A 22,239-nucleotide genomic window follows, 5' to 3' on the forward strand; every position below is an offset into this window, starting at 1 on the left:
ATTAATTTTAGACTCTGCCCTGGGGTTTAAAAGTTGTGTTCATGGAGCCATGAAAATGATGATAATGATAAATATGAGTCACTGCCAAATTCTCAACGATTACAATCACCTTTTTACACTATACTTATAATGGTTGTGAAGGTTAACTGTAGGTGTCAATTTGATTAGATTAAGGAATGCTGAGAAACCTTGTAAAGTTATCTTTTTATGTGTGTGCATGAGAGGGTTTCCAGAAGAGATTAGCATGAGAGCATGAGAGCCTGAGTGGACTGGGTGGGAAAGATTCACCCTCAATATGGGCGGGAACCATCCAATCCTCTGGGGCCCTAAGAGAGCAAAGAACAGAAAAAAAAAAAAAAGGTGGGTCTCTCTCCTCTAGAAATGGATATACTTTTCTCTTCTGTCCATGGAAATCAGAGCTTGAGACACTTCAGCTTTTGGGTTCCAAGACTTACACCAAGGACACCACCTGCTTCCCTGGTTTTGAGGCCTTCAGACTTAAACTAAGTCATGCTACCAGCATCCAGTTTGCAGATGGCCTATCATGGGACTCCTATTCACAATCTTGTGAGCTAATTCCCCTAATAAATACCCTCATCTATTTATAACATATCCTATTGATTCTGTCTCTCTGAAGAACCCTGACTAATACATTCTCTAATTTTGGAATGATATTTTCATTGACATTTAAAATGAGTTGATGGAAGAAAGGGTTTAAATAAAGTTTTACTCCAATCCTACTCTTCATCATCTACTTGTCAGTATTTATCATTCGTCCAGTATTTCTAAAAAGTATTTGCCAAGAAATTCTGTAGCAAACTTGTTATTGAACTATAAAACATTGGTGAAAGAAAATGAAGAGTACCCAAATAAATGGAAAGATATCACATGTTCTTGGATTGAAAGAATAACATCATCAAAATGGCCACATTACCCAAAGAAACCTACACATTCAATGCAATCCCCAACAAAATACCAATGATATTCTTCACAGAAATAGAAAAAGTCTTAAAATTTGTATGGAACCACAAAAGACCCATAGAGGGAAAGCAATCTTGAACAAAAAAAATGAAGTTGGAACCATCACATGACCTGACTTCTAAATATACTATAAAGCTATAGTAACCAAAACAGCATGGTACTGGCATAAAAAAGCCGACAAGTAGACCAATGGAACAGAATAGAGAACCCAGAAATAAACACATGCACTTATAGCCAAATGACTTTTGACAAAGGTGCCAAAAATATGCACTGGGGAAAGGACAGCCCCTTGAATAAATGGTGCTGGGAAGACTGGATATTCATATGCAGAAGATTCAAACTAGACACCTATCTCTCACCATACACAAAAGTCAACTCAAAATGGATTAACGGGCTAAATTTAAGACCTGAAACTATGAAACTACTAGAAGAACACATGGTGGAACGCTATGTAAAATGGGAGTTGGCAGTATTTTTTTGTCAACTAAAGCAAAAATAGACAAATGAGACTATATCAAACTAAAAAGCTTCTGCACAGCAAAGGACACAATCAACAAAGTGAAGAGACTACCTACAGAATGGGAAAAAAGTGTTTGCAGACTACACATCAGACAAGGGGCTAATATCCAGGATCTATAAGGAGCTCAAACAATTCAACAGCAAAAAACCAAATAACCCATTTAAAAAATGGGGAAAGGATGACCTTAACAGACTTTTCTCAAAAGAGGACATACAAATGGCCAACAGGCACATGAAATAATGCTCAGTATCACTAATAATCAGGCAAACACAAATTAAAACCCAAATAAGATTTCACCTAACTCCAGATAGTATGGCTATTATCAACAGGATAGAAAATAACAAATGCTGGTGAGGATGCGGAGAAAAGAGAACTAATGGGGGCCGAGCCCGTGGCGCACTCGGTAGAGTGCTGCGCTGGGAGCGCGGCACCGCTCCCGCCGCGGGTTCGGATCCTATATGGGAATGACCCGTGCACTCACTGGCTGAGTGCCGGTCACGAAAAAACGACAAAAAAAAAAAAAAAAAAAAAAGAAAAGAGAACTAATGTAAACTGATTATAACCATTGTGGAAAACAGTAAGGAGGTTCTTCAGAGAACTAAAAATTTAACTTCTATGATCAAACAATGCCACTACTGGGTACACACTCAAAGGAAGTGAAATCAATATATTGAAGAGAAACCTGCACTCCCTTGTTTACTCCAACACTTTCCTAATAGCCAGGAGATGAAATCAACCTAAATGACTGTCAATGGATGAATGGATTAAAAAAAAACTGTGGTATATATACATAATGGAATAATACTTGGCTATAAAAAAAATGAAGTCATGACATTTGCAACAACATGGATGGAACTGGAGGACATCATGTTAAGTGAAGTAAGTCGGGCACAGAAACACAAATACCACAAGATCTCACTCATATGTAGAATCTTAAAAAAAAAAAAAAAGTGGTTTTCATAGAAGTAGAGAATAGAATAAAGCTACCAGAGGCCAAGAGGGGATGGCAACTAGTGAGGAGGAGAAGTGGTGGATTAACGGGTACAAAACTATGCTATCTTCCCTAAGTGAATCATTGTACTGAAACAACACACTGTACCCCACAATTTGTGTAAGTCAAGGTTAAAATTTTTAAAAATATAAAAAAGAAAGAAAAATACTGCATGATCTCACTTACATGTGGAATCTAAAAAAAAAGATCAAATATATAGAGATAGAGAAGAAATCAGAGGTTACCAGGGCAGGATGGGGATGGGGAGGAAATGGGGATATGTAGGTCAAAGGACACAAAGTAGCAGATATGTAAGATGAATAAGTCTAGAGATTTAATGTACAACATGAGGATTGTAGTTAATAAAATTACATGGAATTTGGGATTTCTTTTACATGTGTATATTTAGCTGCTCTTGTCACACACAAAAAGTAACTAGGTGAAATGAGAGATATGTTAATTTGCTTCACTACAGTAACTATTTTACTATCTCTCCATATCACATAACATCATGTTGTCAACCTCAAATATACACAATAAAATTTATTTAAAAAAAAATACTGTAACATTCAATCACATCATTGTTCTTCGAAGGAAAATGGAGTTTGCTACATAACAATCTTGTTTTCGAAGACAGCACTGGATGAGGAGTGGAGCAGTATACCTAGAAACAGTGCCTGATCAATTAGATTACTTAGGTATTTTATGTATTAATTTTCTTATTACTAGAATTTTAACTCTAAAGTACTTTTTTTCTCAGCACTTACTTTTTTGGTCAAAGAATCATCAGAATCAGAAGGCATTCTTGTTGATACATGAAATATAACTTCTACTGTAGAGGTAGCAAAATATGGAGTGGTCAATCCAGTGCTTTTGTTTTTCTGTAGTCCTCCCATAAAACCGCAATGGTTTGTGAGATTTACCTAGAAGCAATGAAGAGCCACATAAAATTAATCTACTAAACAAAACTCAAAAACACTATTGAAAAAGACTCAAACATCTCACTTTACAAAAACATTGGGAACAAAGTCTTTTGCATGTTATCAACCAGTACTTAATTTAGAATTATTAGTTACAGCTGATCTGTTCACACTGGTATTTCTTCATAAGTACTTGAAGATCCCTAATTAGTAGGAGTTAATTAGGAAAGAAATCAACTACTGCGCACTATGCATCTTTTGCTAGGCTACTAGGTGTTAATAGTAAATTATAAAGGCTGTCGGGGACACCAAGGCCAGAGAGCAAAAATCAAATCTGGAAATGATTTGGGGAAACATTAAAACAGTAATGTCAATTTGTAAAAATAATTAACTAGGTGTATCATATTTATTCATAAAACTGGCTTCTTAGTTTGTTAGTACCTACCATAGAACAAAAATACAAAAATGCAGAACTACACAATTACATTAGAAAAACTACAAACTTATCTGTGTAATGATTTAAAAATTTTTTTTAACTTCATGATTATAACTTGTGCTATGCACAGAAGCTGGAACTTGTGTTCACTGTAGAAAATTAGAGAAACATAAGAAAGAAATAAGAAAAATAAAAAAATCACCAGTATCTGTCTGCTCAGAGAAAATCACCTAGGTTTATGCTTTAAAATAATAAAATCGGAATATCTGATAAAATAAGGAGTTACAAAAACAAATCCCTGTACTATGTGAACTGAATATGTCTCAAATACTACAATAATATCAGCTACTAATGGCTGAACATATGAATAATGGATGAGTTTTTATGCCATTACTAAAAGATTGTCTCAATCCCTTGTAGTTTAAAATTTATTTTTTGACTCAGTAATATATTCACATAATTAAAAATTCATAAGTATAAAAAGGAATACCAAAATTCTTCCTTTCATATCTCTCACCTATAGCTACTCAGTTCCCCTCCCAGGAAGGAATTTAAGTATTCTTCTGAAAATATTTCTTACACCTACAAATTCTTATGTGCATGCATGTACACATATGGGCACACCCACATAAGGAGTGCATGCATATACAATGTCCTGCACCTTACTTTTTGTACTTAATATATCTTGGAAAACATTCCTTATTAGTAAGTAAAGAGCTCCCTCAATTTTTTTTTTCATGGCAGTTCATTTTATTGATGTATAATAATTTAGTCCCCTACTTAAAGGATATTCAGGCTATTTCCAATCTTTTGCTAATTACAGTCAATGCTGTGGTAAATAACACTGAACATATATCATATTCCACTTATGAAAGTAGATCTGTGGACAAATAGATAAAGTGAAACTTTAAGCAAAAGGCATGTGCACTTCTAATTGTGAAACACACCACCAAACTGCCTTCCAAAGACGGCATAAACTATGTATAAGACTGCCAGTTTCTCTCATCCCCTCTCAAATACAGTATATTATCAAACTATATGATCTTTGCTAATCTGATATGTGAAAAATGGTATATCAGTGTAGATTTGTAGTTTTTATTTTAGTGAGAAAGTTACTTATTTTCAAGTCAGTTCTCTTTCACATCTCTGATTACGTAAAGGAGAAAGTCTCAATTTTGTGTTCCTTTGCTGTAAAAACTTTTGTAACACTTGCTCATCTCTATTTTTAAAATTAAACATTTGGAGATAACTTCTCAGGAAGACAAGAAATAATGAAAAAGGTCCCAGGCACTCTTTACCCAGAGTCCCCCAATGCAAAACTATATCACAACCAATATACTGATGTTGATATAGTTAAGAGACAGAAGGTTTTCTTTTCTTTTCTTTTCTTTTTTTTCAATTCCAGAACAGGTTTTATTTGCATCATGGTAATAGGAGAAAATATTTTTTATTTTCTTTTTTTTTTTCCTTCTGCCTGTTAACTTATTTATTTATTTATTTATTTATTTTTAAATTTTATTTTGTCCATATACATTGTGTTTGATTATTGTTGCCCCTTACCAAAACCTCCCTCCCTCCTCCCTCTCCTCCCTCCCCCCCCAACAAAGTCCTTTCTGTTTGCTTGTCGTATCAACTTCAAGTAATTGTGGTTGTTATATTCCCCCCCCCGGTTTTGTGTGTGTGTGTGTGTGAATTTATATATTAATTTTTAGCTCCCACCAATAAGTGAGAACATGTGGTATTTCTCTTGAGACAGAAGGTTTTCAACAACACAAGGATCCTCCATGTTGCCCTGTTATGTGAACCATACCTACTTCTCTCCCACCTAATTGCCTCCTTAAACCCCAGCAATCACTCCATTGTTCTCCACTTTTATAACTGTCATTTCAAGAATGTTATATAAATGGAATCATACAGTACGTAACCTTTCCAGATGTTATACAATTTTCCTGTGACCTTTTTGTTAATGATTTCAAGTTTGATCCCATGTGGTTGGAGAACATATGGTATGATTTCGATTTGTTTAAATTTGTTAAGGTTTGTTGAACGGCCCGGGATATAGTCTATCTTGGTACATGTTCTGTGGGCCTTTGAAATGAATGTGTATCCTGCCATTGTTGGTTGGAGTGTTCTATAAATGTAGATTAGATCCTGTTGGTTGATGATGTTAAATTCTGCTATACACTTGATTTTATCTAGTTCTTCTCTCAATTGTTGAGAGGGAGTGAAGTCTCCAACTATAATTGTGGATTTGTCTATTTCTTTTGGTTCTATCAGCTTTTGCTTCACTTATTTTGCGGCTCTTTTGTTTCATGTGCACATAGGAGTGCTACATCGTCTTGGTGGATTGATTCTTTTATAATTACATAATGTACCTTTGTCTTCTTTGCTCTGAAATCTACTTTATCTAGTATTAATGAAGCCACTCTGGGTTTCCTTTGGTTAATGTTTGCACAATATAACTTTTTAAAAAATCCTTTTACTTACTGCTGGCCTATAATTTATATGTTTAAAGTGAGTTTCTTTTAGATAACATATAGTTGAGTCATGATTTTTAGTCTACTCTGTCAATTTCTATCTTTTAATTGGTCCATTTAGACCATTTATATTTCATGTAATTACGGATAGGTTAGGGCTTAAGCCTACCATCTTATTTTTTGTTTTCTGTTTATTTTCTGTTTTATTTCTCCTGCCCTCTATGGGTTACCTGACCATTTTCTAGAATTCTGCTTTTATTTATTATTTTTTTGAGTGTACTCATTTATCATCTATCTTTTTCTGTACACTTTTTTAGTGGTTGCTCTAGGTATTACATTATATATACGTAACTTATCACAGTCTATTACTGTTAACATTGTACTTGTTTAAGTATAGTAAGCCTACTTTACTATATGTCCTGTTACCCTCCTGTTTATAATTCTCATAAATATTTCCTCTACATATATTTTAAAACACATCAGGCAGTGTTATAATTTTTGCTTCAAGTGTCAAACATAATTTAAAAAACTCAAGAGGAGAAGGAAAGTCTACTGTATTTACCCATTTTTTTCTTGCCATGCTCTCTCTTCCTTCCTGATGTCTCAAAGTTCCTTTTATCATTTCCTTTCTGTTATAGAACTTCTTTCAGTGATTCTTTTTGGTAGGTCTGCTAGTAACAAATTCTCTAGTTTTCTTTCACCTGAGAATGTTTTGACTTTCCCTTCATTCCTGAAAAATATTTTCACCAGCCATAGGATTGTGGGTTGACAGTTCTTTTAGCACTTGGAAAATATTATGCCACTCTGGCCATTACAGTTTCTGATGAGAAATTTGCTATTATTCTCATTGTTTTCTCCCTACAGATAAGGTGCACTTTTTCTCTGGATGTTTTCAAGACTTTTTCTTTTGTTTCAGAAATTAAATTATGAAGTGTTTAATATGGGTTTCTTTTGATTTATCCTGTTTGGATTTTACCCAACTTCTTGAATCTATATAGCTTTATGTCTTTTGCCAAATTTAGGGAGTTTTCAGCCACTATTTCTTTAAGTGCTTTTCAAATCCAGCCTCTTTTTCTTCTCCTTTTGGGACTCAGATATCAGGAATGTTAGATCTTTTGTTAGAGTCTCACAAGTCTCTGATGCTCTGGTTCATTGTTTTTAAGCCTATTTTCTATACTGTTCAGGTAAATCTCTACTGTTTTACCTTTCAGTTTACTGATTCTTTCTTGTGTACCTTCATCTCCACTCCACTCTGTTGTTGAGCACCAGCTACTGAGCTTTTTATTTCAGTTATAGTATTTCCAGTTCTAAAATTTCCATTTAGTCGTTTTTCATATTTTCTATTTCGTTGCAGAGACTTCTATTTTTCATTTGTTTCAGCTGTGCTCCTAATTGCTCACTGAAGCATTTCTATCATGGCTGCTTTAAAATCTTTGTCATCTTGGTGTGGGCATATATTGGCTTTTTTTCATTCAGTTTGAGATCTTCCTGGTTCCTGGTATGATGAGTAATTTTTTATTGTAACCTGGACATTTTCATGTTATGAGACTCCGGATCTTAAGATTTCTGTTTTAGCTGGCTGTTTCTGAGACACTGCTTCATCAAGAAAAAGGGTGGAGAGAAAGTGCTGCCTCGTTACTGCCAGGTGGAGGTAGAAGTACAGGTTCCCCACTCAACCTCTGCTGGAACCTGGGAAAGGGTTAGGGGAATCCTCATTACTGCTAAGTGGAGTTAGTAGTTCTGGCTTCCGATGTGGTGCCCACTGACAGTGGTAGGAGTGGCCTCATTACCTCTGGGTGATGGTGAAAGTCCTATAGGCTTCCTCTGACACCACTCCAGTGGAGGGTGTAGGGGACCCTCATCATTTCTGGGTAAGGATGGAACTCTAGGTTTCCCACATAGTCTCCACTGACACTTGGGCAAGGGGGTGTGGATGAGAGAGGAGTTATCAACTGGGGGAGATGAAAGTCTTGGCTTTTTACTTGGCCTTCTCTGACACGATTTGATAATACCCCAGTGTAGTGTTGGGGATACCTCATTACAGCCTCATGAAGGTGGAAATCTAGGCTCTTTTGCTGTCAGGAGTGGGAATGAGGTCAAGGTATTTTCTGTGGTGTTTGGCTGGAGTAGTTACTGTCTAGATGTTTTTTTGTCTTTCTAGGCTGCTCCTCTTCTGGTCATTTGGCTAGAAAGAGCAAGCTTTTGTTGGGGCTTTGTCTGTGCCCAGTGGTGTTTCTACTAGGTTGCTGGCTTCTTTAGCTCCAAGCCTGGGATATACAAGGCAAAAAGAAAACCCAGAAAACTCACCACCACGTCATTCCTCAGTCCCCAAGTCCCTAATTAATCTGCCTTCTCTTCACTTTTCAGAGTCTTCTTATGTTTGTTTTATATGTAATGTGCAGGGTTTTTGTTGTATTCAGTATGAAGGGTATGGAGAATATATCTATTCAACCTTCCTAGAAGTAGAAATCCACTCTGTACAACTTAATAAATTTTAGTATATTCAGAGATAAGTGCCATCATCACCACGGTCAATTTTAGAGCATTTTAATCACTTCCAAAAGAAACTCCATACCCTTTAGGTGTCACTTTTCTCTTCCCTCATCCCCCCAACCTGCCTTAAGAAACCACTAAAACCTACTTCCTGTCTCTGTAGTCATACATTTTGTGGAAATTACAGTAATACATGATCTTTGTGACTGGTTTCTTTCATTTAACATAATGTTTTCATGTTGTAGCATGTATCAGTACTTCTTTCCTCTCTGTGGCTGAAAAATATTCCATTGTATGGAATATCTGTTTATCCATGCATCCACTGATGGACATCTGGGTTGTTTCCACCATTTTGTTATAAATAATGCTGTTATAAACATTTGTGTACAGGTTTTTGTGTGGACACATGCTTTCATTTCTCTTGGGTATATACCTAAGAGTGAAACTGTTTAGTCATATGGCAACTCTACATTTAACTGTTTGATGAACTACCAGACTGTTTTCCACAGTGATTGTACGATTTCGCATACCTACTAGCAGTATGAGGGTTCAGATTGCTCTAAATCCTAGCTGTCAATTGTTATTACCCGACTTTTTGATTTTAACCATCCTAATGGTGTGAAGTGACATCTCACTGTGGTATGGATTTGTGTGTCCCTGATAGCTAATAATGCTGAACATTTTTTCATGTGCTTATGGTCATTTGTATCTTCTTTGGAAAAATGTCTATTCCGGACCTTTGGCCATTTTTAAATTAGGTTGTCTTCTAATTATTGATTTGTATAAATTCTCTGTATACTCTAGGTACAAATTCCTTATCAAATGTAAAATTTGCAATTATTTTCTCCACTTTGGTGGGTTGTCTTTTCCCTTTGCTGATGGTGTCCCTTGAAGCACTAGATCTTTAATTTTGATGAAGTCCAATTATCAATTTTTTCCTTTGTTGTTCATGCTTTTAGGTCATATCTGAGAACCCTTTGCCAGAACCAAGGTCACAAGATTTACCTATACATTTTCTTCTAAAGTTTTATAATTTTAGTTCTTACATTTAGGTCTTTCATCCGTTTTGAGTCAATTTTCGTACATGGTGTGATGTAAGGGTTTGATTTCATTCTTTTTGATATGGCTATCCAGTTGTCTCAACACCTTTTGTTGAAAAGACTATTTTTTCTCCACTGGATGGTCTTGGCACCCTTGTTAAAAACCAGTTGACTATAAATATGTGGGTTTACTTCTGGACTCTCAGTTCTATTCCATTGGTCTATATGTCTATCCTTGTGCCAACACCACACTATTTTGATTAGCATTGTTCTGCATAAAGTATTGAAAAGGGCAAGTGTGAGTTGTCCCAATATATTCTTTTTCATGTTGCCCTCACTTTTTTTTTGGTGGGGGGTGGTAAGTTCTGAAACAGTGGCTAATTTTTTTTTTTTTGCTGGCAGGTACAGGTATCAAACCCTGGACATTGGTGTTATCAGCACCATACAGTAACCAACTGAACTAACCAGCCAGCTACTCTTTCACTTTTACTAATGCTTTTACGGTATTTTTTTCAAAGCAGAAAATCTATTTAGGATGACTTTTATACCTTTCAAAGAGCATTTTCACATCTGTAATCTCCACTGACCTTCACATCATCTCTGTTGGGTAAAACAGAATATTACCTTTGACAAATAAGCAAAGAGGCCCAGAGGACTTAAGTAACTCACTTAAGGTAAAATAGCAGGTTAGATGAGCCATAAGAATATAAATTGAATGCTAAAGGCCTATATATTAGATACTGTGAAGGCACTGGGATTAAAAAAAAAAATTCAGTGAAATGAAAGTGCTTATTCTTTAGAAGCTTGTAGTCTAGTGCAGTGGTCTTCAACAATTTTGCTCATATACTCTCTACAGGAATTTTGAGAAACTGTATTTAATTTACAACTACAACAAACATTTTCATCTAAGTTAAAACATTTGCCAAGAATATAATTTACACTGTACTGCATATAGCATACATGTGCTTTAAATATATTTTCATCGAAATCTTGGAACTACAAATTTGGCTGATTCAATATACATAAAATGTCTGCTATTTAACCTACTGACAAACCAATCAGCTGAATCAGATTCAATTTATGTTAGAACATGTCCAACACTTCATTTTTCAATTCAAATAAACATATTACTATAAACACCTATGATAAATACCTAGCTTCTGAATTATAATCCTAAGATAGATGGATATGGTACAAGAAATTTGACATGAATTGGTTGCCAGAATGACATAAAATTCAACAACTTTCAATAGTTCTTGTTTTGCTGTCAGGGACTCTCTTTTAGGAGCACACCCTCTTAAACTGTTTCTTTTTTTTTTTTTTGTCGTTTTTTTTCGTGACTGGCACTCAGCCAGTGAGTGCACCGGTCAGTCCTATATAGGATCCGAACCCGCGGCGGGAGCGTCACCGCGCTGCCAGCGCAGCACTCTACCAAGTGCGCCACGGGCTCGGCCCAAACTGTTTCTTTTGAGAGTGTCAAACCCCTTTGGGGCAATGTAGGATTTGGGGTGGGTAAATTTTACAAGTAAAAAAATAGAAAACGAGAGGCAAGAGACTATAGAAGGGTTCTCTGGCATTAGTTTTAGTAAAGTTGAGGATCTGGAAACTCATTTCCTCAAAACTAAATGTGCCCACGTGCCCCTGGAAAGCCTTTGTGTAGCCTTAAGGTCTTAGTTTAAAGACCATCAGTCTAATGGTCACAGCTGTAAAGAAAACCGAGATCTTCTAAACCTATGACTTTAGTACAGTCTCATAAAAGAGTCAACACCTTTCCTTTCAAAGTCCCAACTGCTGCTGTATTTGCAGGTGAGATATAAGGCAGAATCAATAAGAAACCCACTGTTAACTTGTTGTATCTCCTAAAATGATGCTTCTAAAATAAGTTGGAAAGAAAAAGTAAAATAACCCTCTTCTTCCAAATAGAAATAAAATGATATTTGGTATAATTTAAAAACAATACCTCCCAACCAAGACCAGCTACAAAATCCTCATATGCTTGACTTCCTCCTGTATTGGTGAGAATAGAGTGTTTGTCTTCTTGTCCTTCAGCAACATAGAATACTGCAATCTTGTGTGTCTCTCGGCTGTAAAACAAGATTACACCATTTATTTAACAACTTATTTATCCATTCATCCATCCAATAATTAAGTTCTATGTACAAAGTATGTGGCAATAAAATGATATAAAAGATTTATATCTTATAGACTACAAAAGGAGACAAATAAATCCATTATAAGTAAAAAATTATAAAAGTTAGAAAATTGCCATTGAAACAGAAGAAAGGTGTGATTACTTCTAACTGGAGAAACGGAAACTTAAAGCAGAAGGTAATACAGACTTAAGTGAATGTAAGAAAGATTTGAGAAATGAAGAGAAAGTATCAGAAAGGACATATAGGTGTGAATGAATGAAGCATTTGAAGAGTTGTCATGCAATATGGCTGAATCTCAGGGTTAAAGAAACTGTTTAAGAACTAAGTAGGAGTACGGAGATTAGTGGGAAATGATCCATTCCTTCAAAGTACTTACAATACAGAAGAAGAAACATATATGAAATGGTATGGAATAATTGCCAAATTCTTAGGCATTTTATTTTTAGTTCTCTAAACTTAAAAGTGTCCATAAAAGCATATTTCTTGCATAAAATTTGGCTTTCCAAGCTACTAGGGCACACTATGTTTGGTCTAGCTTGATTTAACAAAGCATGGGTTAACAACCTTTATGACCAGAAGTAAAGATTTCACTACTATACCATGTTGGAATTAAAAAAACAAACCACAACCAATAACAAATTTTGTTTGGGGAAAATGGGGGAGTAATGGATACTGGGTTTCTTTCTAGAGGAAGTAAAATATTCTAAAATTAGATTGTGGTGACAGTTGCACAAACTTGTAAATACACTAAAAGTATGTAAACTTTAAATTGTGAGTTGTAAAGTATGTGAATTATGTCTCAATAAAGCTGTTAAAAACTTAATTTGAAAGCAAGATCTATCATGTGTAAATTCTATTCCTGACAGAAAGGGAACTTCTCAGTATTCTCACCTTTCTAGGTCAAGGGCTATCAATAAAAACTCATAAATCATAATTTATAAAATTGGGAAGAGTTGGATAGAAATGTTCATATAATATTATATAAATCCAAAAGTTGAGAGAAGTATATGTGACACAGAGGGAAAAACAGAAAAATACAGAAAAATATTTAAAATGTAATAAAAGAGAAATCACATTTACGTTATCTATGTCCTTCCTACAATTTTTAAAAGCACAGTTCAGCTGCATTTTAAGTCAAATTTTAATCATTCACCATTTCTTTTAATTTTTCTACTTACTATGGATTCTAAAATGTTTGTTATATTGCCATTAGATTACTCTGCATAACAACAGTGAATAATGAGGCAAATGTATTAGAAACAAATATTTAAAATCAGTGAACTTGCAACTACAAATGTTCCATAAGAATACACGTACAGTACTGGAAAAATATCATGAGCTAACTACTGAAAAATTCAAAGTGACAGCTGTCAGATAATAAGCATTTCTGAATACCTGTATATACTTTACAATAAAATAATAATACAAATCATTTTGAGATTTAAAATAAAAAAATCTGGTGGTTCAACCATGAGAAATAGGAATCAATTAGTATAGATAAAGAAAATAAAGGGTCTATAAATGGTCTAGAGAGAGAAGACTGTTAAACAAAGTAACCTTTCATTTTCTTCCTTCCTAGTCCTCCAGACAAGTAATCAGGTTTCCAGGTTTCCTAGCTTAAGAAGGTAGCACAAAAGTTTTCTCACTGTCATGTAATTAGAATGAATTTTTATTTGAGCCCATTGTAATAAGAAAAGAAACTATGTTATTTTCTTTATTTAAAGTTAATTCTTTTTTAAAAAAAGCAAACAAATAAATGTCATGCATTCATCTGATGCAGTGCATCAAAAAAAAAAAAAAAAAATCTATTTTGTCTCAACAAAGATGTTCCCCATATACTCAAAGTACATATGAAAATGGAGGTAGTTCAACAGGAGCCAAAGTAGAAAAGCATAAAGTAAATTAAAGAAACTGTGAGACTAAAGAATCACTAAGGAGTGTTCTCATTCACATCAAAATTTTACTGTAGAAAGATTATTCCGGTGGTGAGAATTGTCTAGATGGGGAAGAATCAGGAGATGAGAGCCACAGAGTAATTAGCAAGTTGTTGTAAATGTCTTGGAAAGAAATAATAAGAATATGAATCAAAGGGCTTGGAGCAGGAAAAAAGCAAGAAGAGACAGAGGTGAGAGGTAAGAAGAAGGAAGAACTAACATGATTATGAAAACCTAAGGATAAGGAAAAGGAAATGGTCATATGTGGGTAACTCTAAAATGGTACTTCTAAACATAAACAGGAAAATTAGGAGAAAGATCTAATTTGAGAAAGAAATGGTGACCTGAAAATGATAGTAATGAGGCAGGTAAAAATTTATAACAGGCAGCTGCAAATTCATGACTGAAAATTGAGAAATAAGAGCATGAAGACAAAAAAGCTTGGGGCTGAGAACAATGAGGGGGATACCCATATTACACAGTTTAGAGGGAGAAGATAAGCAAGTGAAGACAAACTTTGAATAATTAAAGAATTAGGAGTTGAACTACTTGATTTTAGTGTCATAGAAGTTGGGGGAGAGGAGCATTTTAAAGATAGAACAGACAACACTATTATATTTTTAGTAGATTTAATACACAGGGGATTTTTAGGGCGGTGAAACTATTCTGTATGATACCATAATGGTAGATACATGCCATTATATATTTGTCAAAACCCACAGAATGCACAAAGAGTACACCCTAATGTAAACTGTGGACTTTAGTTAATAATAATATATCAATATTGGTTCATCAATTGTAACCAATGCACTGCACTAAATATGAAATGTAAATTATAGGGGAAACTGTGTATAGGGGGAGAGGGGTACTGTGGAAATTCTCTGCAATTTCCAATCATTTTTTCTGTAAACCTAAGACTGCTCTAATTTTAAAACATGCTTATTAAATTAAATTTAAATTGAGTTTAATTAGGTAAATTAAAAAGGCTGGTGAGGACTGAAAGAACTTTGGACTTGAGGGGCAGGATACTAACCTTCAGAAAGATAGTTTCAGTAGAGTAGCAGAGGTCTAGATAGTAGTAGAGCTAGATAGGTCTGTGGTAAGCGAGACAGGAAAAAAAAAAAAAAAAAAAAAGATTAAAAAGAGATATGATTCCTGTCCTCAAAGACTTGATCATCTAGTACTAAAGATATATTATTATAGGGAAAAATCAGAATTGAGAACTCACAGACTATTTAGCAAGTTCTTAAAAATGTCTTGGAAAGAAGTAATAGGAATAGCTAAGGGGGGGGGAGGAGGAGGAGGAGGAAATGTGATAAATGCTATGACAGGGAAGTGTTTCAGGGTCCTGTGAAAAGCACATGGAAGGAGATCCAAACATAGTTTGGGAAAGAAGTTGAAGGGAAGGAGTACTTTAGGGAACAGCTTTCCAGAAACAGTGATGTTTAAGCTAAGACTTAAAGGTTAAATAGCAGCTATATTCTGAGAAAAAATTTACAGCACAAGATTATTTCATTGTTAAATAATAAAGAATAAAACTGAGACAAACAGCATTCAGTTCTAGATGTAAGAAAATTAAAGAAAGCTTATGAAAAAGAGGAAATAACAGAAATTAGTGAGTTATAAACCAAACAAAGTAGAATATAATAAATTTGGAACTATTTCTTTGAAAAGACTAAGTAGGCTATTTGCATCAAGAAAAATTTTTAAAAACTCACAAAACTAAAACAAAAAAGGGAAAGTAATAGAGAATTATGACAGCATGTATCAATCTCTACTACCATCTATTTGAAAATCTCAATAAAATAAAGTTTTGTAAAACAAAAAACAATAAAATTAACCCAAGAACTAAAAGAAAACCTGAAGAGACTAAAGCAAACTGGAAGAAAAATTAACAATTTTACTGACTCTTTAAAATTTTAAGCAACAGATAATGACCTTAATTTTAAAAAACATAATAGAAGCTACTAATAGATGGATGATACCCTAAACTCAATGAAATTCTAGTAAATCTAACACAATAAGAAGTCAAAAGACAAGGTAGGGTTTATCCCCAAAATGCAAATATTATTTTGATATTAGCCGTCTAATGATATTGAAATACCAGTATATAACAATTAGTTAAGAAATCAAAACTATACGGAAATCTAAATAGATGCTGAAATAAATTTTGATAACATTTAACACCCTTTCCTTATAAAAACTCCTAGAAAACAGGCTACCTTCTCGGCATGATAAAAATGATCTATTTCAAACCAACAACCACCATCTTCCTTAATAATGAAACAGAGGAGTTGTTTCCACTAAACTCAGGAAAAACAAGGATGTCTACTGTTACTATATTATCCTGCAAGATCTGGTCAGTGCAATAAGACATGATATAAGCAAAAACAAGCATTAAATACTAGAAAGGAGGTTATCTGCAGATAATGATTATATACCTAAACAAGTTTAAAATCAATAAGAGAATTCGATAAAGTATTTAGATACAAGATAATATTAATAACAGAAAACCCAGAAGATAGAACGGGGGAGGGGGGGGGAATCCTACACAGAATAGCAACAAAACAATAAAATACCTAGGAATACCCATATAAATAAAACCCAGGTCTCAGAATAAATGAAAAACATATTATGATTATGAACAGGAATAATGATGTCTATTCTTTCCATATGAGTTATTGAAAATCCAACCAAAATACCAATGGGCTTTTTTTTCTGGAAAACAACAGTATAAGTCTAATACATACAGTGTCTGGAAGAATAATAGGTGGGAATATTGGAAGAAGACTGAGTCTATCAGATACTAAAATATATCATAAAGCTATAATAAATTCAACAGGGTAACATTTGCACAAAAATGATACACAAATCAATAAAAATAAACAGCTTTGAAGCAGACAACTTAATATTTGGTAAAGGAAACATCAAATCACTGGGAAATTAGATTATTCAACAAATAGATCATTCTCCAACATTCAAGCTTGTTTTAGTTCTCATTCCATAAATCAAAATGTAAAGAATTAAATGTAAAATACTACTTCAACCAAATAAATAAAGATCTAGAAGTAAATACAGTAGAACGTTTAACTGATTTCAAGACAGAACTCTCTGTAAGCACAACAAATAATTAAGGAAATCCAGAGAAAAGATTGAGAGATATGACTACATAAAAATAAAAAACTTGTATGTTAAATGATCTGAAGCTGTTGAAAACTGAAAGCTAAACAACTGGGAAAACATCTACGAATAGTACCAAGGCTAATCCTTAACACACCCACATATATAGGAAGAGTTTTTACAACTAAGAAAAATCCTAAATAGAAAAACAGAAAAAGGATGCTAAGAGAGAATTTGAAAACAGATTAAAATTTCACACTAACAGATGAAAAATATTAACTTCACTAGTAATAAAAGATATAAATTAAAAAGATAAATATGATCTGCTTCTAAAGCTATAAAGATTAGGAAAGGCTGATTAATTTCTTGTGCTGACCAGGTTGATGTTACATAGGTAGTCTTACACAATGTTGGTAGGATTACAAATTATTACTTAATGGAAAGGAATTTCACAATAGACCAGAGTACCTCAAAAAGTTCATGAAAAAATTGAATTAAAAGATAATACAAATCTTTCCATGAACCTTTTAAAGACCTCTCATACATGGCTTGAAATATGCCTTTATTCTTTGACCTAATAATCCTATTTCTAGGAATTTATCCTACGAAAGAAATTAAAAACAACCTAAATGTCCAATAATCACAGAACTTGGCACCATGAACGATTATTTTTGAAGAATATCTAAATAACTAAAAAGTGCATGCAATATAATATAAAGTGAAAAAAAGGATAACTTAGTATATACCCCAATAATTCCAGTTCTATTGAGAAAAAAAAAAGTATGTACATCAAAAAGACCAAAATGCCTTAAAAAGATACAAACAATTCAAAGATATCAAACATTTATTTTTCTAGAAAAAATTAACTTATTCTATTTCATTTCTATAAATGAAATAGTCTCTGCTCAGAAAGTTATCTCAATAATATAGTATTATTCACTGTTTAGAATATTATTCACAGTATTGTTCTAAACAGAGAAATACCTGAGAGTTATTAGTTATAAATATGAAGGTTTTCTAACAACTTACCATTGCCTCGAATCCAAGTTCCTAAGTTCTCTGAGTAGCTTTTCATTTTTCTTCAGGAGATGAAAGCTCCTCCTAAATAGAGAGATTTATAAACATTTTCATCACCTTTGCAGTGAATGCCATGAGAGACCCGGCAATACTTTCCACTCTACTCATGCAACTTTTACACTTTTCTTGCCTTTTCATAGTTCTAACACAAAGGAGAACAGACCCTAAAAAAAATGTAAAGAATCTATGTCATTAATTCTACTAGATCCTCATATATTTCTGCCAGTGGATCATATCTATTGGCCTCTTCAGTCTTTCCTTGCAGATGCTGTGAGCTTCCCAAACTCATATCCAGTAAAATGAATAAAAGTACCTGTAGGTTCCTTCTCAAGAGTTTCATAAAAATGTGAGAAGGCCATACCTCATGAGAAATAAAATCTAAAAAATTCACAAAATCTAAATCATTACCAAGTAAGCCAGAGCAATCCAAACAGAATTTGCTTTCTTCTGTCTTTTACATTATATGCTTTTTTTACACTATGAAGCAATGAAAAATTTTACCAAATCTGTTTGGTATGTGCTAAATATGTACAAATTCATGAAATTAATGCTTGCTGTGGTAAAATATAGCTTCCCATCTTTAATTTTTCTCAAGAGACAACATACAGACCATTCTACAGCAAAAGAGAATAGAATGCATTTATACTGAGTGGCAATTACCAGTATTTGGACATACCATAAGGCAAATTGTATTCCTGATATAATGGGGCTTTTGGATAAAGCAGAAGATACTCCCTTCTAACAAATGGAAGGGTTTAAATCAATTAAGATTATAAACACTAAGCAACAAGTAGAACTTCATTTCAGTGTTTCACATGCATTTGAATTACTTTAAAATTTATTCATCCAGTGAAATCTGAGCTTCCCCTTCTACTGTAAACTGAACAGAAACAATACATTAAATAAATTAAATACATTAAATTCCACTTTCCTATACCTTTTCGTATCACAGAAATTAAAAACTAAATGTATACTAATAATGCTTTACAGTATACAATTTTCATGTTTTATGTGCATTATCCAATTTCTCACCACTATGTGAGGTGGGAATTACTCTATATTTGTAGACTGTAGCCCAAGGCTCAAAGGTCTTCTAATTTAAGTCAATGCTCTTTTCACTGAACTACCTAAAATGAACAGTGTATTTATTATAAGTTTTTAAGAACAGATTATAGTATGCATAAAAAACAAAACAGTAAAAAAACAAAAAAGAAATCCAGATTTTCTTGATTTGATTCTGAATCTTGAGTTAATTTCCCTGATTCAAATCAGAAATAATCATATTGCAAATGGTCTTAAAAAAAAATTATTAGGCTTACATGAAGGCTGAAAAAATAAGATTTATTTTTTCAATAATATGAGCTATAATTTCTAACTCAGACAATTCTAGTGAAAAATGTTAATTTACTGGATCAAATTATCTTTCTATTCTCTTGAATCCCGATATAACTCAGTGGTCTCAAAAAAAAAACCAACCCCTCCCCCCCAAAAAAACCCCTGCCTACTGGTCAAAGAACTAATTGGTAGATAAAATTTAGTGAGGAAAAGAAGAGAGACTAAAATGCTTGATCAGAAGATGGGTAAGACTAACAAAAAAGAAAAAATTTCTCCTTTATTCTTACCGTTTGTCCCAGGAATTCATTCCTAATATACTAAGAAGCAGTCTGCAATAATAAAATGCTGACTGAGGTTTTTGAGGTGTTGGTTCATCTTGCTCCACAGCTTTCATGTTTAAGTCATTAAAGTGCTTCTCAACAAATTCTTTTTCCTCTGTATGTTGCTTAAGGATAGCGTTAATAACATCATTTTCCTGTTTTTCAGAAATGCACACAGGTTGTGGAGCTGGAATATTAAGTGAGATGCCAGTTCTCTGTAAGCATTCAGGACTAGTAACACCCAAATACTGCAAGAGCTCATCAAGAACATCTTCTTCATCTCTTATTGTATCCCAAGTTGGTACAGTTTCTCTAAATCTTTTAAATTGGAGGGAAAGTCCATCTTCTACTGCTATATCTTCTAAGCTTTCATTAGATGTAGGAGGCTCTTCTGGCTTCTCTTGGTGAGACAATGAAAGCATGAAAGATGTAGGTTCTGACAAGGCACTTACAGGAGGTGGTCCATATAGTATGGCAGAATCCCATGAATACTTTCCAGAGAGATCTCGTACTATGATTCTGACATTTGAATTGGCTGATGCAAGGCCAGCAGATAAACCTCCTCCAGGCATACTCTCTTCTGATCTGATCTGGATACAGGACACTAAGGTTGTATTGTTCAACACAAAGAACTGGATATTTGGACTCTCAAAGAGTTCAGGAGAAAGTTCAGTACTTTCACTGTAATGATTGTCGTGATTTTCACACACCTGACTTGTTAACATAGCAGGACCACCGCTCATTGGATAATGGCCCAAATGATTTACCAGATGCGTAATTACAGTGCGGGCTGCTATGGAGATTAATCCTTGTTGCATTTGAGTTTTCACTGGAAATAAAAAATACAAATGAGTGGGAATACTGCTGCTTCCTATGTTTATGGCTAGTTCTGAAAATTAGCCATTCAACACTAGATAATAACACAATGATTAACCTTAATTCAATCCTCCATTTTCAAGACTGTAAGCAAAGTAAAAAGATACGTGTCACTGGATGATGAGAAACAGATGGGTGGCTTGAATCTAGTGTCTGCTTTCCCTTCTCTAATTATAACTTTGAATGTTCACACTGTAAGGGGTACTCTATACAGTACTCCTTATTTTGCACTGAGGACAAATGGGTTCATGAAGTTGAGTGATTTGCCTCCCATAGGAGATTTCACATCAAGGCTGGTCTTTTGCTTTCCAGCTCAGTGTTATTTCTTCTTTATCAAAACTCTAATTTTCATATTTTTCTTTTTTGTTGAACTGCCTTTTTCTTTGTAACATACAGAAACAATGAATTCAAAATTTATTTATGGTTGTATATAGTAACTTAGAGAAAAGTATTACTTAGATAAATTACTAAATAAATGGATCAACAGAAAAGCTCATCTAAAATTAAATCACTTTTTTTATAAATCACTTTTAAATGGTAACAAAAAAATTACAATTAACAAGTTTTAAATTTTTGATTTAGAAAAAATTTTCTATTCTTCACCTTCCCTTTATTTCTTCTGAGTGATATACTTAAATAGATTCACTGACTCTAAGCAGTGAATATTCTTTGCAGAACATAAAAGTTTCCATTCTGAAGAAAGGAAAGAGTATAATGTACTAGAAACAATCGCAAAAAAGAGAAGAATCCCTCACTTTGGCTTGCTATGTGATCACGGACAAATCACATAAAACTCCTAAAACCTAATTTTTCTGTAAGAATAACAGACTTATTTGTAAAGGTGAATTAAAAACTCTTACATAAAAAGCTGGCTATAACAGAAACAATATAAACCATTCAATATTGAGAGCATTGTAAGTAACATAGGTCTTATGAGTTCCTTTATCAAATTTGCTTATAAACTCCAAGAATGATCCAACTCTTTCCTTAAAATGTAACTCCCCAAGCCCAGGTACCAGTCCGTTCTGTGTATCTTCTTCCCAAAGAGAGAGACAGTGGAAATGCGGGTTAAAGGAGCTTGTTCACAAATCTGTCATAACTATTAATACTGAAATAATAAATTTAGATTTCAGATGAAGGTAAAAGCATTTTCTTTCCTAAGCTGCTTCTCTAAATTCAGGATATATGTCTATTTATAAAAGGATGAAAATCACTCAACTTGTTAATTGGGCAATTACATTGATTTAGATTTATTTTGAGCTATAAACTATAGAACATACATATCTCTCATCTACATATCTACTAAGAAAGAAGACATAGAGAATACATGAAATTCTGAAATAACCAGCCTTGTGAGAAAATGCAAAATGAAGATATTGATGCTTCTAAGTCTTTGTGTAACTAGGATTCATTTAAATAAGTCTATTCAGGGTTGTCTTTTCAGATTGTCAGATTAAACAAACCCTACAGCATTTGCAGCAAACCCATAATTACAGATTATTACAGCATACAAAAGCAGCAAGACATAAAAAGCTGCTACAATTCACTACTCTGTAATAGAATATA

The 22,239-nt window shown here is 33.7% G+C and overlaps 1 protein-coding gene across 15 annotated transcripts in view; it reads right to left on the reverse strand.

Annotated features, from left to right (window-relative positions):
• Positions 1-22,239, reverse strand: part of RALGAPA1 (Ral GTPase activating protein catalytic subunit alpha 1) — a 236,104-nt gene that overhangs the window by 46,192 nt on the left and 167,673 nt on the right. For 13 of the 15 annotated variants that reach the window (XR_010022974.1, XR_010022970.1, XR_010022972.1 and 10 more), the window contains 4 exons: positions 19,765-20,626; positions 18,095-18,166; positions 11,819-11,942; positions 3,260-3,415 (listed from right to left, as the gene is read on the reverse strand). Coding sequence is in view for 6 of the 15 variants with exons in the window: in XM_063091099.1 (XP_062947169.1) it covers positions 3,260-3,415; positions 11,819-11,942; positions 18,095-18,166; positions 19,765-20,626 (1,214 nt within the window). In the remaining 9 variants the exon portion in view is untranslated. Of the gene's footprint in view, positions 1-3,259; positions 3,416-3,923; positions 3,998-11,818; positions 11,943-14,978; positions 15,040-18,094; positions 18,167-19,764; positions 20,627-22,239 lie in introns of those variants that run through there. The other 2 variants (XM_063091096.1, XM_063091097.1) reach the window with 2 other exon arrangements.

This window comes from Cynocephalus volans, chromosome 3 (assembly GCF_027409185.1).
Source record: "Cynocephalus volans isolate mCynVol1 chromosome 3, mCynVol1.pri, whole genome shotgun sequence".
Taxonomy (NCBI): Eukaryota; Metazoa; Chordata; class Mammalia; order Dermoptera; family Cynocephalidae; genus Cynocephalus; species Cynocephalus volans.